This window comes from Formica exsecta, unplaced genomic scaffold (assembly GCF_003651465.1).
Source record: "Formica exsecta isolate Colony F162 unplaced genomic scaffold, ASM365146v1 scaffold105, whole genome shotgun sequence".
Classification (NCBI taxonomy): domain Eukaryota; kingdom Metazoa; phylum Arthropoda; class Insecta; order Hymenoptera; family Formicidae; genus Formica; species Formica exsecta.
Genome location: NW_021848390.1, coordinates 45,346 through 59,821, shown reverse-complemented (window position 1 = coordinate 59,821; position 14,476 = coordinate 45,346). Strand labels below are relative to the sequence as shown.

Sequence of the window (14,476 nt, the reverse complement as noted above, 5' to 3'; positions counted from 1 at the left end):
AGATGAAAAGGGAAGTAATAGAGAAAATTTTTGTTATCTCTCTTTCTCACGTATTTTATAATAATCTTATAATAAGATATAATAACGATAATTTAATATATATATATATATATATATATATATATATTTTTTATTGCGCGCACATCAAATACGCGACTCGTACGGTTACTAATGATAAGATATATTATTTTATAATTATCGTAATGGAATTGATGCAATACGTCAAGTGTGTTTAATGACCGGCACAATCATAAATTCTTCTTGCGTAATTCAAAATCTTGTACTCTGATATAAAATATATGAAATTATCGATAATATTTATGTTGTACAAATATTTTATCAACGAAAAACAGCTGAGTGAATATTTGCTTTCAATTATCTGTGCTACATATATATATTACGAGTAAAAGCAATGTAGTAATTTGGTAAACTAAAAAAGCGCTCTATCAGTGCATAAAAATATAGAATATAATAATTATAATAGTAATTTGGTAAATTAGAATATTTGTAGGTTCTGTATGTGTGGTTGCGCATGTTTTTTGATATGTCAAAATACGTGCGCAACGACAGTTACAAAACCTACAGCTATCGGTATAGCCGTGTACAGAATAGCGATCTATAAATTCTTGTTAATTTAGTTATTGTGAGAAATGGTAGGCTTAACGCACGGTGGGCACACACGGACACTGGCTTATTCTTCAGTGTACGTAGCCAATCCATTGCCACATTTATGCTAATGATGTATATATGTACCGCGCAGTGATGCCAGAATACAGACGCGACTTTACATAAGAAATAAAAATAGAGATAGTAAGATATAATCTAATAGATAGAATCTATTTAATAGATGGAGATAGTAAAAAAATAAGAATTTTAATAGAATTTTAAATAAATATAAGAATATAAATATTTAAAAAACTATTTTTATTTTCAAAAATTATTTTAAAAATACCTATGTTCTATTTCCTATTTTAAATAAATGTCTAAAAACCGATTTGCATTTTGCATTTTCAAATAGAAAAGTTCCAACTATTTTGCATTTTCTATTTTAAATGGGTTTGAATTTTGCATGTCTCTGATTATTTACAACGTTGCGAGAATAATTATAATTTTAATGACATTAATTTGAATTTTAACGACGGAAGAAACTGCAGAGTTGGAAAACTTGGCTTAAATTTAATAATATATATCACATGGTCCAAACGGTCCACACAAATTTTTGTGTTAATTTAATATAATATGGATATGTTAAATGATGCTACTAAAATATACTACGTTAATATCTCAACACAAAATGAGTGCATACTTTATAGTAATATGAAATAAAAATTTTGTGTAAAATCAACATATTTTTCTGTAAATTTTAATTATAAATCCTGTCATTAATAATATGGAATATATATACATATATATGTAATAGCTTTCCTGGCTATTAAGCGGTTATTTGAATTAACCGCAGAAAGTTAAGGATGCGTAGAAAGTCGGGAGATGCCGGGAATAAGGCTAACGGAAAGGATTGTTCTTGAGAATGATGGTCACCGGAAAATACTCCGTGGCTGGTAAATAACTTCAAATATGAATATATTCTACCAAATGCACTAACGGATACAAATCTCTTCGGGTCTAGTCTACGAACAGTCGTGTATTCGCGAACAAAACACCTTCTATGGAAAACGCTTAGCTATCGCTTAACGACTCGAAGGACAAACACCGAATGGCGTCCGCACGCGCTCCTCGCTTCTCTCACACCGCTCACACACACTCCGGCGCTGTAGTCGGCAAACAGCCAATCACACTTGCTGTTGCCGCTGCGCGCGCAACCTACAAAGCCTCTAACCCACCTACCATATAACACTAGGTAAGGTGTAACCTTACATATATATATAAAATTAAAAATATATGCACATTTTGTGTTATTTTTACACTTTTTTCAGTTGTTTTAATAATTTAACATTTGAGTTCAATTAACACAACAGCAACATGTTAAATTAACACATGAATATGTTAAATACTTAACATAAAAATTTTAACCGGCATATTTTTTAACAAGAAAATATAAATTTTCTAACAAAAACTGATTTTTATTACGAGAACTGATTATCTCAGTAGGTAGTTAATATTGTACAATATTTTCAAGATGATATTTTTCCGTAAAATTTCATAGAAAGCTTATCTACATATTGTACTTCCCTCTATTTTTTCAAACGATTATATTCATTACACGGCACAACGAAACGTAAGGATCGCAATGCGACTGTGATGTGCATGAATTTTTTTCGAACATTAGATATATCGAAGTTTCGCCCCACACTCGGCTTTTCCCCTACCCAAACACGCGGCATGAATGTAATCTTCGAGCGAAGGATAAAACCATTCTGCGGGCGACAATCGAGTCTTCGACGAGCAGTAGTGGGCAGTAGCTCGGTCACAACAGTAGGCTATCACTTTAAGCGGCATGTTTGCTCTGCTGATTGTCGTCTTCGCGCTTGGCAGTGCTAATCAGGCCGAGGAGTACACGTGAGTACCGAGCCAGAAATTGGAGAAATATCGTTCTAACTTCATCAAGAGAAAATGCATCGATTGTCGCATTGCTATTGTTCCGTATAAATACAAAGATTATTCTCGCGCATCCAACGTTGAATAACACTTGATACCAAAGATTAAAATCGGTATAATTTCAATAAATTGAGATTTTGGTGATTGCTCATCGATTTTTAATATTATGCGCTATTATTTCGCTATTTCCTCCGATCATCATCGTGTCTTCGCATGATAGGAACACGAATTGATTGTGCATACATTGTACATGCATTTTTAAAGCAATCAAGCAACAGCGCTCAGTCCAATCACATGAATGTTAGTTTTAGATAGAGAAAGGTAATTCACTTGATACATACGGTGAAAGCAACAGGTGGGTGGATTCATTGAGAAATAGACCGCATTGGTCGCCTCAAGGTCTTTCAGAAACGTTTGAAAGATGATTAAGTTTATTATTTTTTTTCCCGCCATTCTCAAGCCATTCTCGAATGCATATTCATAATCTGCATTTAGAAATTCTTTCACGGTAGTAGATGCCGTCATAACGATGAAATAAAATTTGCCATTCCTTTTCTCTTGACAATAGGAATTATTTTTGATGCTTGATAGAAAAATCGCGTAAATAAAATATACATTTATAATCTAATCTAAAGTATAATTTTCTATTCAGAAATTCTTAGGCAATGATGGCATATCATTAAAGGATGTAAATGTAATAAAATATAACTTGCTATGCTTGTTTTTAAATGAGAATTATTTCTTTGAATTTAAATAGAATTTTAGACATGAAATATTGTGATTTGATAATCAAATGTTATTTTACGTTATTTCTAAGTGAAAGAAAATATTTCTATTATAAAATAAATATTTTTTTGAAAAGAATGTGATAGTCGTTCTTAGTGCTTTAAAAATGATTAAATTATGCATAGTGGCATAGTCAGACACCGTTATACATTCCAATTCTTTCATGGATATAGTCTCGAGTTTTATTTTATGAATATCATATGATCAGAGCATTAACGCTATGTCGTATGTGATTTAAAATCCTTTATTAAAATCTTACGAAATTTAAATGTTTGTTTATTGCTATAAACGGTCTTTGTTTCTTTAAATATAGTTTAGTTGATATTAACAGATATTGATAGCGGAAAAGAAAATGTGATTGAGAAAATGATTAATCGTATTCTCTTGCAACTATATCTTGCATTACTTGATTATTGATATAAATAGAGAATCATATTTTTATTACATAAAAATACAATTAATATACACTTTCTCTATGTTTTTTTAAGCAACATATTATTAGGTTCTAGATATCATAATTTTCTATAAAATGCAAATTTTAACTTGCATTGCTATAAAATAATATATTTCGGTTATTTCATATAAACACACACACACACACACACACACACACACACACACACACACACACACACACACACACACTTAACTGATTAAATATATCAACAAGAAACGTTTGATATAAACGCCACATGTCAGACACGATAGCTTTTATTTTGCCCCTATTATCTTAAAAGATGATATTAGTCACTGTACTCATTATATGTATATGTAGACAAATTTTGCGATACAAAGCTATTTTATAGACATTTTGTTTAAAAATTAAATTATTATCAATATAAATGCTGCAAATCAAAGAACTAAAATTACGAGTAAATTATAAAGTCGATATTTATATATATAAAAATAACGAGAACAATCAATCGATTTAATAAAATTTATACAAAAAATAAGAGACTTTTTTCGCGCGATATTGAAACATCCGGCAAAGAGTTTTTCGATATTTTTTCTTCAAATCGCAGTTCTCCTTGGCACTATAAGTGCGATGGTGGTCTCTGCAAGAAAGTATTGATCACGGAACAGGATATCAATCCGCTCGCTCTTAGCGTATGCCAATTGTCCTGTGGTCAAGCTGGTACACTTTGGCCGAAACCGACGGGACATCTCTCCATCGGCAAGACCACGGTACCGCTTAACCTCGAGAACATTGTGCTGACCGGGATCTCCACGCATACGGTGGGTGGAAATCTTCTTCAGAGGAACGTGGGTCGTTTAAAGGAGGGCGCAAAGAGACTCAGCGGTTCCGTGACTCCGAATACGTGCAGCATAAAGCTAGTGATTCGCTTCAACGAGGGAATCAATCTCGACGATGTCAAGCTGACCTTGGATACCGACGAGAGCTATACTCTCCGAGTTGCTATGGTCGATGGACAGGTAAATTGTAACAAGAAAAGCAAGAAGCGAGCGTCGTATTGAATACATTTATTTTGGGTTCTCATTAAATCGTCGACCGATGTTTCTATGGATCGTTTGATTGTAATTTATGTACTGTCATATTTAGACTTCGAAAATAAAATTGTCTGTATTTCTTATACGAATAAAAGTTAAGATAAATGAGATTCAGGAAAAATAACGGCAAGTATGAACGTGCGCGGTGGCGTTAAAAGCTAAAATATTTATACTAAGATTTTATAGTTGGTTTAAATACTTTTCTATTATTTCAAGCATTATTGTTAATCTTATTTTCGTAACTGTCGTTGATGAAATAGATGTTTGAAGTTCAAAAACGAGTTTTCTATGCATATATCCGAGAGAGAAAAATATATTGTATATCACTGTTTTATTTCGTGCTGTGTTAAATTCCGCTAATGACCATGTGATCTTCTTAATATAATACGTCAGTGACGCGCTGACGCTGGAATTAAAATCATTAAAACTTTTCGCATGACTGACAGATTATATAATTTCCTGCACATTGTTATCGTTTCTATCTTTTGATCACTCAAAGCTTAAGAAAATGCTTGAAAAATGAAAACTTGTATATCCGTCTGCTTCTAATATACATCCATAATTAAAATGGATATTAAATTGTTAAAATAAATTTTAGGTGGAGGCTGACATCACAACAAACACATACTTTGGTGCTCGACATGCCATAGAGACCCTTAGCCAGCTGATTGTCTTCGATGATCTGCGCAATCAGATTCAAATAGCCAATGAAGTATACATCGTGGACGGTCCAAAGTATCCTTACCGCGGGATTCTTCTGGACACTAGTCGAAATTACATTGACAAAGAGACGATTCTGCGAACGATCGACGGCATGGCCATGTCTAAACTAAACACGTTCCATTGGCATATCACCGACTCCCACAGCTTTCCCTATGTCAGCAGAACATGGCCTGATTTTGCTAAGTACGGTAGTTATAAGCCAACCAAGATCTACACGCCCGAGATGATCAGGGAGATCGTCGACTATGCTCTGGTCCGCGGTGTCAGGATTCTGCCGGAGTTCGACGCACCTGCGCACGTCGGCGAAGGTTGGCAGTGGGTAAGTGATAACTTGTATATCAGTAGATTTTTCTAATGTGACTTCTGATAAATAGTAGATCTCTTATCTTAGTAGATCTATAATCTGACATATGATTTACTCTTTTATTTGAATCAGTTATCGCGAGAGACTTCTTCATTATTATGAAAAGGGTATTAGTAATAAATAAGTGTGAGAACATACATTATTAAGTTTATTACGACGTAAATGAAAATTTTCATGAGAAAGGATAAGATTTAGTTGAAACGTTTTATAACAAAAATTGTATCAATACAATTTTACTTCTAATAATTTGAGCCGATTGAAAATTTTATGCAATTCGATCAGCGAGTAACAAAAATGGTGTTTTTCTTGATGATGTAAAAAAAGATGTTTACGCATTACTCTTTTCTTGCAAATTGCATCAATTCTTCTTACTCGTTCGTATCTTAATGACTAATTGCCATCGCAGATTAAATAGTCTGTTTCAGAGTTAACATCTGTATCTGAGTAAATAATCGTTAATCAAAAAATGTCATGTATATTGTTCAAGCACAGATGTTGTTTAAAATAATCTTGAATTATTTTATTAAACATTCACACAATCAAATGCATACATTCAATATCATATATATAATAATAATATAGAGCAATGCATACATTAATTGTGTTTAATACAAAATCATAAAATAAAATAAAATGGCAACATATATATGTGTGTATGAAATAAATATATACAGTATATACATACATATACAAGACAAATATTCTATATGATATACAGGGTGTTTCCTAATAAGTGGAAAGTATTGTAGTTGTGGATTTAGGATACAAAAATAAGAAAAAAATTTATAGAAACATATGACCGAATTCATATAATCATAGGTCCGATATGACCTTATTTTCGAGTTATAGCCTGTTTTATTTTCCAATATTTCCAACTTCTCCGCATACAAAAGTCTAATTCTGATTGCATTACCATCGGAAAATCTATATATGAGATGCAGTTTGCTATTTCATTGTTTGACCAAGCCATAATTTTTACTTTAAATGTAGACTATTGCGTTAATAGCGCTAACGTACGATACGAATACTTTACTTTCACTGAGCACAAGATACGAACCATACCACTTATAATACAAATAACACGTGTATTTTTTATAGATTAGCAAGACTTCAAGTTCTTCAAATCTTGCAGATAAACAGCAAACCGAGAATCAAGTATGCTATCTTAACTCTGTTAGAAAATAAAATAGGCTGTAACTCGGAAATAAAGTCATATCGGACATATGTTTATATGAACTTTTTTTCTTATTTTTGTATCCTGAATCCGCCATTGCAATACTTCCCACTTATTAGGAAACACCCTGTATGACAGCCTAGAGATCATATCAAACATTTTAAATTGATTTACTACAAGAATTTTATGCGAAAGTATTTTGAGATGTACGTGTGTGTGGGAATTATTTCTAAAATTGATTTTAATTTTCTATTAAAAAAAGATGCATTTTTATTAAATATAATTTACTATTTTTCTCCATCTTTATACAAGGTTGGCGACAACACGACAGTTTGTTTCAAAGCCGAGCCTTGGAAGAACTATTGCGTGGAGCCGCCATGCGGTCAGCTGAATCCTACCAGCGAGAGGATGTACGAAGTCCTCGAGGGAATCTACAAAGATATGATAGAAGATTTCCGACAGCCGGACATCTTCCATATGGGCGGCGACGAAGTGAATATCAACTGCTGGAGATCCACGAATATCATCACCAACTGGATGCTAAAAAAGGGATGGGATCTTAGCGACAGCAGCTTCTACCTTCTGTGGGACTACTTCCAAGAGAGAGCTCTGGAGAAACTGAAGATCGCTAACGGTGGTAAGAATATCCCGGCCATCCTGTGGACCAGCGGGCTTACTAGCGAGGGGAATATTCATCATATCGATCCTAAGAAATATATGATCCAGATTTGGACGACTGGCGACGATCCGACTGTTGGGAGACTGCTGCGCAATGATTTTAAAGTTATTTTCTCAAACTACGATGCTCTATATCTTGACTGTGGGTGAGGAGAATTAATGGATTATAACGATGTATATTTTTTCTTTTTTGTAAGATTTTTTCGCAAAGAATTGAAGTCTTAAAATTTTTGATTGATGTATTGCACGATTTAAATAATCTTTAAATAAACTTAATTAATATATATATAATACGTAGATGCTACTTTGAAAAAATGAGCATTAAATAATTAATATACATATAATTATTTATATATACATATTATATGAATTATAATATATAATTATGGTTTATGTGTATTAAGTTTATTCTATAAAAATACAAATTAATTATTTTAAGAAATTAAACATTAATTTTTTTTTTTTTTTATAGATTTGCAGCTTGGGTAGGCGAGGGTGTCAACTGGTGCTCGCCGTATAAGGGCTGGCAGAAGATTTACGATAATTCTCCATTACAGATGGTTAAGAAACAAGGATATGGGAACAAGAAGCATCTTATTCTAGGTAAAATCACTGTTCAAACTTTATCAGCATTGCTATGAATTTGTATATTATGAGATAAAATGTTATATAAGATCGTATTGAATAATTATTATTTTCTATATGTTATGTGTAAAATGTGTAATATTATAATACTTGTAACAAGAAAAATTCATTTAAAAATATTATGTCAATATATAGATCAGATTTATCGAATATGAATTTACAACAAAATTTTTTATTTACTTTATAATATTAACATCGCAAGTAGTTGCAAATAACCGATGGTCTAATAGTATAATACGTACAGGTGGAGAGGCTGCACTTTGGACCGAACAGGCGGATAGCACATCCACCGACTCGAGATTGTGGCCAAGATCAGCCGCGATGGCCGAGAGATTGTGGAGTGAACCGGATTCTAGCTGGCATCACGCCGAGCAGAGGATGTTGAGGCAACGCGAGAGACTCGTCGAACGTGGAATCGACGCGGACAGCTTGGAACCCGAGTGGTGCTTGCAAAACCAAGGCTCGTGCTACGCATAAATTCTAGGCGGCGAAGATTTATATTTCTATGCACCTATATATACATATATTTCATGTTAAAATAAATCACTACAGCTATTTTGACCTTGTCATTTCGTTTCTTTCTTGTAAAAACTTGATTGACGTCGATGGTTCTGACCTGAATTTGATTTCGTGCTATCGATTGCAATCGATTGCGATGAAAACATAAATTACCGTGTAAAAGTAAAATTTTTATCAATGAAAAACATTTTTTTCTGAAATCTGGACTTTTCATCATTCAATGTATTCATATTTAAATATTAAAAACAGTTGAATAATTTATAAATTATATCATGAGGATTGACTCGCGATAATATTCTATGTGTATGTCAAATAGAATTCATATATCTTATTCTATAAGAATTAATGATAACGCTATAATTAGAACAAATTGTATCGTCGTATCTTTATTCATATAATTCACAACATCTTCGAACTGAAAGGCAATAAATGCCAGCCGTATAAAGCAATCTCGTACATCGATCATATACCAGAATGATTGATTGAGTTCTCGTTGTTTTTCTCGATAGAGAGATGAAATTGTGTGTTTGTCCAAAATCATCTGCGTATGTCGCAGCTGTCAAAATGAATTAATGATAAATATATAAGTGTATATATATATATATATGTATTTATGATTAATTCATTTTGACAGCTGCGATATATAATATATATATATATATATATGTATATATATATATATATATATGTATGTACATATAAATAATCTTTATTTGCAGGTACGGTGTAATATTGCTCATGATCATCGATTATAAATTGAAAATTGAATTGAGTTGACGCTGGAAATTTATTTGTAACGATTCTATGAAGTATCTTGCAAGATACGTGTATGAGAGATCATGTCTCATTCTTAATAATATAAAACTATTTTCAGAACACAATATAATTATTCTTTCGCCACTTCCTTTGTTCGATTAAGTGCAGGAAGAAAACATCGAGAGAATAAGAATCGCGAATATACATATTCGTATTCGTATCGTGTCGATTATTCATTTTTTAAACAACAGAGACGATATCAATATTCTTGGATATTGCAATTGATCCGATTATTATAGTAGATTTCTAACAAATATAACTTCTTTCATATTAGTTTTCCCCCTTTTTCACGCAAAGAGATAAAATCTTATTTACGAGTTAAACGAATAAACCTAACATCCATATTTCATATTAACAGACAGATTGTTAAAATTTGGGAATTGTTTGTTTTTATATCTTTTTCATATATTATACGCTCATTTGACCGTATAAGCAGAACTCTATTTTCTGCAATTTTGACATTTGTTCATGGAGATCGTAGTACCATGGAAAAAATCTTGCTCGTTCTCGCGAGCAATTAAATTTGATTTGAACGTTTCAACAATTTATGTGATTCACTTTAATAATTTTTCTCTTTGTCATCGAAGGGCGTTTTCACGAAGTACGTAATAAGAGTTCCCTTGCCCTTCACGTACGTCGGTCCTCGGCAAATGAGTTCGTATCCGGCATCGATGAGGATCTTGGCAGTGTCCTCGGTGACTTGAAGCTTATCCATCTCACCGCAACTGTCCATTCTCGAAGCCACATTTACTGTGTTTCCCCAAATATCGTACTGCGGCTTCTGAGCACCCACGACGCCCGCTATCACCGGGCCGTGATTTAAGCCTACGACAAAAGATATTTGATTGTTATTTATATTTTGCAAAGCCGAAGAGAGTTATTGATAAATTATATTGATAAATATAATTTAAAAATAAACATTCTCTAATTCTTTATGGATTGTTCGTTTCATTAAAAAAATTTTTCTTTTTCTCATTATGAAAAATGTAATAATAATATTTTAATGCTAATAAATTAATTGTTTTTTTGTTGCTATAATAATTTTCAATATACTTACCCATCCTCAATTTGAATCTCTGGAAAGAATCTCTATTGATCTGATCCAGGATCGTCATAAGCGCAATGGCAAACTCGACGAGAACGATTACGTTGTGATCTTGTTGCTTTAGTAAGTCCTGTATGAAATATATAATATGGATAATATTATTTTAAATTGTTCATCAAGGTATAAAAAAATAACAAAAAAATTTTTTATTTGTTATGCGCGTATAATTATTTTATACATTCGTGTGTGAATGTTTAATTTAAATGGCTTTTTTAAAATTTAGATTCAGATAAAAACAATAAATATATAAATTAATAATTATAAATCTTTATAAACGGATCAAAGATTTCATAAAAAGCTATATCAGTTCTGAGATTTTGATCTAGAACTCTTACCTTGCTATCACTGTCCTCCTTTCCCGGACTTAGGCCAGACGCCAGCATGTAAGTACTACCTATCGTCTTGATCTTTTCGATCCCTGAGAATTTCGGTTTGAGTAAGAGTTTGTCGAAATCGCAGATGATCTCATTGAGTAAACGCAGACATTCAAGGCCTTGCTTGTTTATGTCGGTCTCGTCGTAAAATTCCTTATAATTTGGAATCGACGCGAACATTACAGCAATACTGCTGTATCTCTCATGATAGAGCTCCTGTTAATTTAAGGCTGTGTGATAATTGTTCTTTATTCTAGCATCGCTATATACATTTATTATTAGGATCAGATGATAAATTACCTAATATAAGTCTGAGAAAACAATTTTGCTGGAAATAATGAACTGAATAATAATTAGTAGTGTGAAAATTATCCAGTCTTAATAAATAATTGTTAATTTGCCAAAAGTACAATTTATAATGAAAAGAGTAGATATGCGAGAAATATTATTAATAAATATGTAGAGAACGAAAAATAATTAATTTGTTTGTGTTTTTTTTTATTGGCATAAACATATTTTATTGTGGTATGTATGTGATATTTATAACAAAGTATGTAAATTCCAATATTTAAGGTGTATAAATGTATAAATTAACTCAATAAAACAATTTTCGATTAATCCAATGAATGATTCATGATAAAAAATAATATTAATTGTTTAGATATTACGATAAAAACAATAAAATAAAAGACAAAAGTTTTTCTAGAACTCACTTGAGTAGCCCTCGTGGCTAAAAAATGATCGGCTACGTGAGCCGGCAGTATGTTCTCCAGGAGAATCTTATTAATGCCCCTCATGGTTTCCACCTCATCCTGCTCGACTCTCAGCTTACTCTTCCACAAGATATCTGTTCTGGATGTGTATTCCACTTGCCGATCGAGAATGTGAAGTATGAGGCTGATGAGCGCCAGTAGATATCCTACTTGCATTAGATAATGAATGCCGTAAAACCTGCGGGAACGTTGCTCGCGATAACAGAGTGCTTTTCAGCGAGTTCGCAATTTATAATACACGTTACTCGAGTCTCGGGAGCGTCGTATCACTCACTTGGTATCAAAACTCTCATAATACAGCTGGATGATTGGTGCTTGAGAGAAGATTACGAGTATTATGACAATGGATAGAAGCATTACATTCAGCTTCAACAAGAAACCAACTCTCAAGTGGGTCCAACCAATCACCAACGCTATTGCCGAGGAATACACGTACAGCTGGAAATATTATCTATTGAGCAAAATACAGAAAGTAAGCATATAAGCGTGCTTTGAGATAGAATCTTATGTTAATAAAAAAGTAGATAAATAACGAGTAATGCAACTTTCAATTAGCAAATAATAAACAGAATCGTCTAAAAGTTTATAAAATTAATGGAACAAAAAATAATTTTTTTATGAGACAAACATATAAACAGATAATTAGTAAATAGACTTTAATTGAAAAGTGTGATTATAATAAATGCTATATATATATAAATTGTTGGAATGTTTTGTTACTTTCCCAACTTATTGTCAATAAAAAATACGATTTATTCATTAAATTTGTATTTGCAAATCTTTAATTTTCGATGTTAATATTAATGTGGTATTAATTATTAAACTTTAAATGTAATAAATTGTTTAGACGCGTAAAAGAATATTTAGTACGTGCTATAATTTTATCTTTTTTACTATTATATTTTACTATTTTATTATTTTTAGGCATACACACTGGCACGATATTTTTAGCAGACTGATCGACTTCGATCAGACTAATGACTGATGACGCGATAGCTAGTAGAGCCGTTATTAAGTACACCGTTATTCTGATACCACGGCTAAGTGCGATTCGACTTGTTTCTTCGCCATTGCTAGTGTCGATTTTTCCGCTGAACCACGAAATTGCGGCAAATATAATTAGAGATGCTAAACCAGCTGCAAAGCAACCATAAACCGCGATGCTTCTGTAAATAAAAGAGGAAGTTAAAGATTTTCAAAATATTTAGTAAACATATTTTTTTCATTTATTTAGATGCCATTTATATCGATAAGAGAATTCAACATATATAATTAATAGAGATAATTAATTTGATAATTTAGCATTATGTGTGAAAACTTGTCATTAAGGTTTAAGTTTGTTTAATTGAGTTAAATAAATAAAAGTAGATTACTTAAAACGAGTATTTTCAACAATATATTTATATAATAGTCTTGTTTTATTATATAGTTCCAAAAAAGTAAAAGTTGTTAAAAATATTATACAACTGACAATGTAATTTTATTTTGTAGAGGTTCACGGATATATTGGTTTTATAAGTTTTAACGTTATATCGTTAGGATAATATTTCCGTAAAGTTGACCCGAGTATTAAACATTCGATTAGTTTGTTACAGGAACTCGCCTTGGTAGATAAATAATCTGGATGCAGAACATGATCATGTAAACCACGTTGGAAGCCACGACGTACCAAGGATATTGCACATCCCTCTGTTCTCGATAAAGCTGCTCCTGATTTTTGTCTTTAAACCAATAAGTAAAAGGCGAAATCCCCTCGCTTCCACCGCACCATTGTCTACATAGTGCAGAAAATTATAAAAAAAAACGTTTCTATTTATTGCACAAGTTATATAATTGATTTAATTTTATTAACAGCATAATTCATCAAAATCGTAACAGCATAATTCGTCAAAATCATATCTCTATTTGAAAAGGATTATATTAAAGTACATCAATAATAGTTACACGTGTGCAACGCATAATGAAGAGAAGAGTGACATAATGCAGAGAAATAATTGTTATTTTGAAAATCATTAAATTTAGCCATCAATTTGAATCATTAAAATCAAAGTGTATTGTACGCGATATCAAATTAACGATCTTAATGTCTGTTGATTCGATATTGACATAAATCTATTAAAATATGTATAACTTACTGCGTGTCAAAGCAGCTAGCATTGTTCGCCAATAAATTCGATTCGATCATTGCGATACTCTGTCGAGGAAAAGAAGCGGCACATTTTTTAATTACTTTATTAAAACTATTTATACAAACAATAAATGAGACAGCTTACTGTTAGACCAATATTTTTCGCTAACGTTGCTTCCGCTATATTGGCGAAAGGTTTGTCCGCACCCCAACATTCCACATATTTTGTCATTTTGCTACTAGGTCTCGATCTATTATAAAATATATAATATATACACATATCACACATTAATCAATTTTAAATAAAATGTTAAATAATATTATAT

At 31.9% G+C, this 14,476-nt stretch overlaps 2 protein-coding genes across 6 annotated transcripts in view; one reads left to right on the top strand and one right to left on the bottom strand.

Moving 5' to 3' along the window:
* The first annotated feature begins 2,381 nt into the window (after nucleotides 1-2,381).
* LOC115233389 (chitooligosaccharidolytic beta-N-acetylglucosaminidase) lies at nucleotides 2,382-9,004 on the top strand. The gene is made up of 6 exons (XM_029803778.1): nucleotides 2,382-2,517; nucleotides 4,365-4,776; nucleotides 5,450-5,893; nucleotides 7,425-7,936; nucleotides 8,263-8,393; nucleotides 8,680-9,004. Exons 1-6 carry the CDS (start codon nucleotides 2,456-2,458, stop codon nucleotides 8,910-8,912), a joined length of 1,794 nt encoding a protein of 597 aa, XP_029659638.1. The 5' UTR covers nucleotides 2,382-2,455; the 3' UTR covers nucleotides 8,913-9,004.
* A 310-nt stretch (nucleotides 9,005-9,314) lies between these two features.
* The window catches only part of LOC115233348 (adenylate cyclase type 2), a 42,351-nt gene continuing 37,189 nt past the window's right edge, over nucleotides 9,315-14,476 (bottom strand). For 4 of the 5 annotated variants that reach the window (XM_029803714.1, XM_029803705.1, XM_029803740.1 and 1 more), the window contains 9 exons: nucleotides 14,296-14,401; nucleotides 14,158-14,216; nucleotides 13,626-13,796; nucleotides 12,957-13,188; nucleotides 12,297-12,460; nucleotides 11,963-12,200; nucleotides 11,211-11,465; nucleotides 10,828-10,945; nucleotides 9,726-10,595 (listed from right to left, as the gene is read on the bottom strand). In XM_029803714.1, the coding sequence (XP_029659574.1) occupies nucleotides 10,330-10,595; nucleotides 10,828-10,945; nucleotides 11,211-11,465; nucleotides 11,963-12,200; nucleotides 12,297-12,460; nucleotides 12,957-13,188; nucleotides 13,626-13,796; nucleotides 14,158-14,216; nucleotides 14,296-14,401 (1,609 nt within the window). In that variant the 3' untranslated portion in view covers nucleotides 9,726-10,329. Of the gene's footprint in view, nucleotides 9,511-9,725; nucleotides 10,596-10,827; nucleotides 10,946-11,210; nucleotides 11,466-11,962; nucleotides 12,201-12,296; nucleotides 12,461-12,956; nucleotides 13,189-13,625; nucleotides 13,797-14,157; nucleotides 14,217-14,295; nucleotides 14,402-14,476 lie in introns of those variants that run through there. The other variant, XM_029803722.1, reaches the window with a different exon arrangement.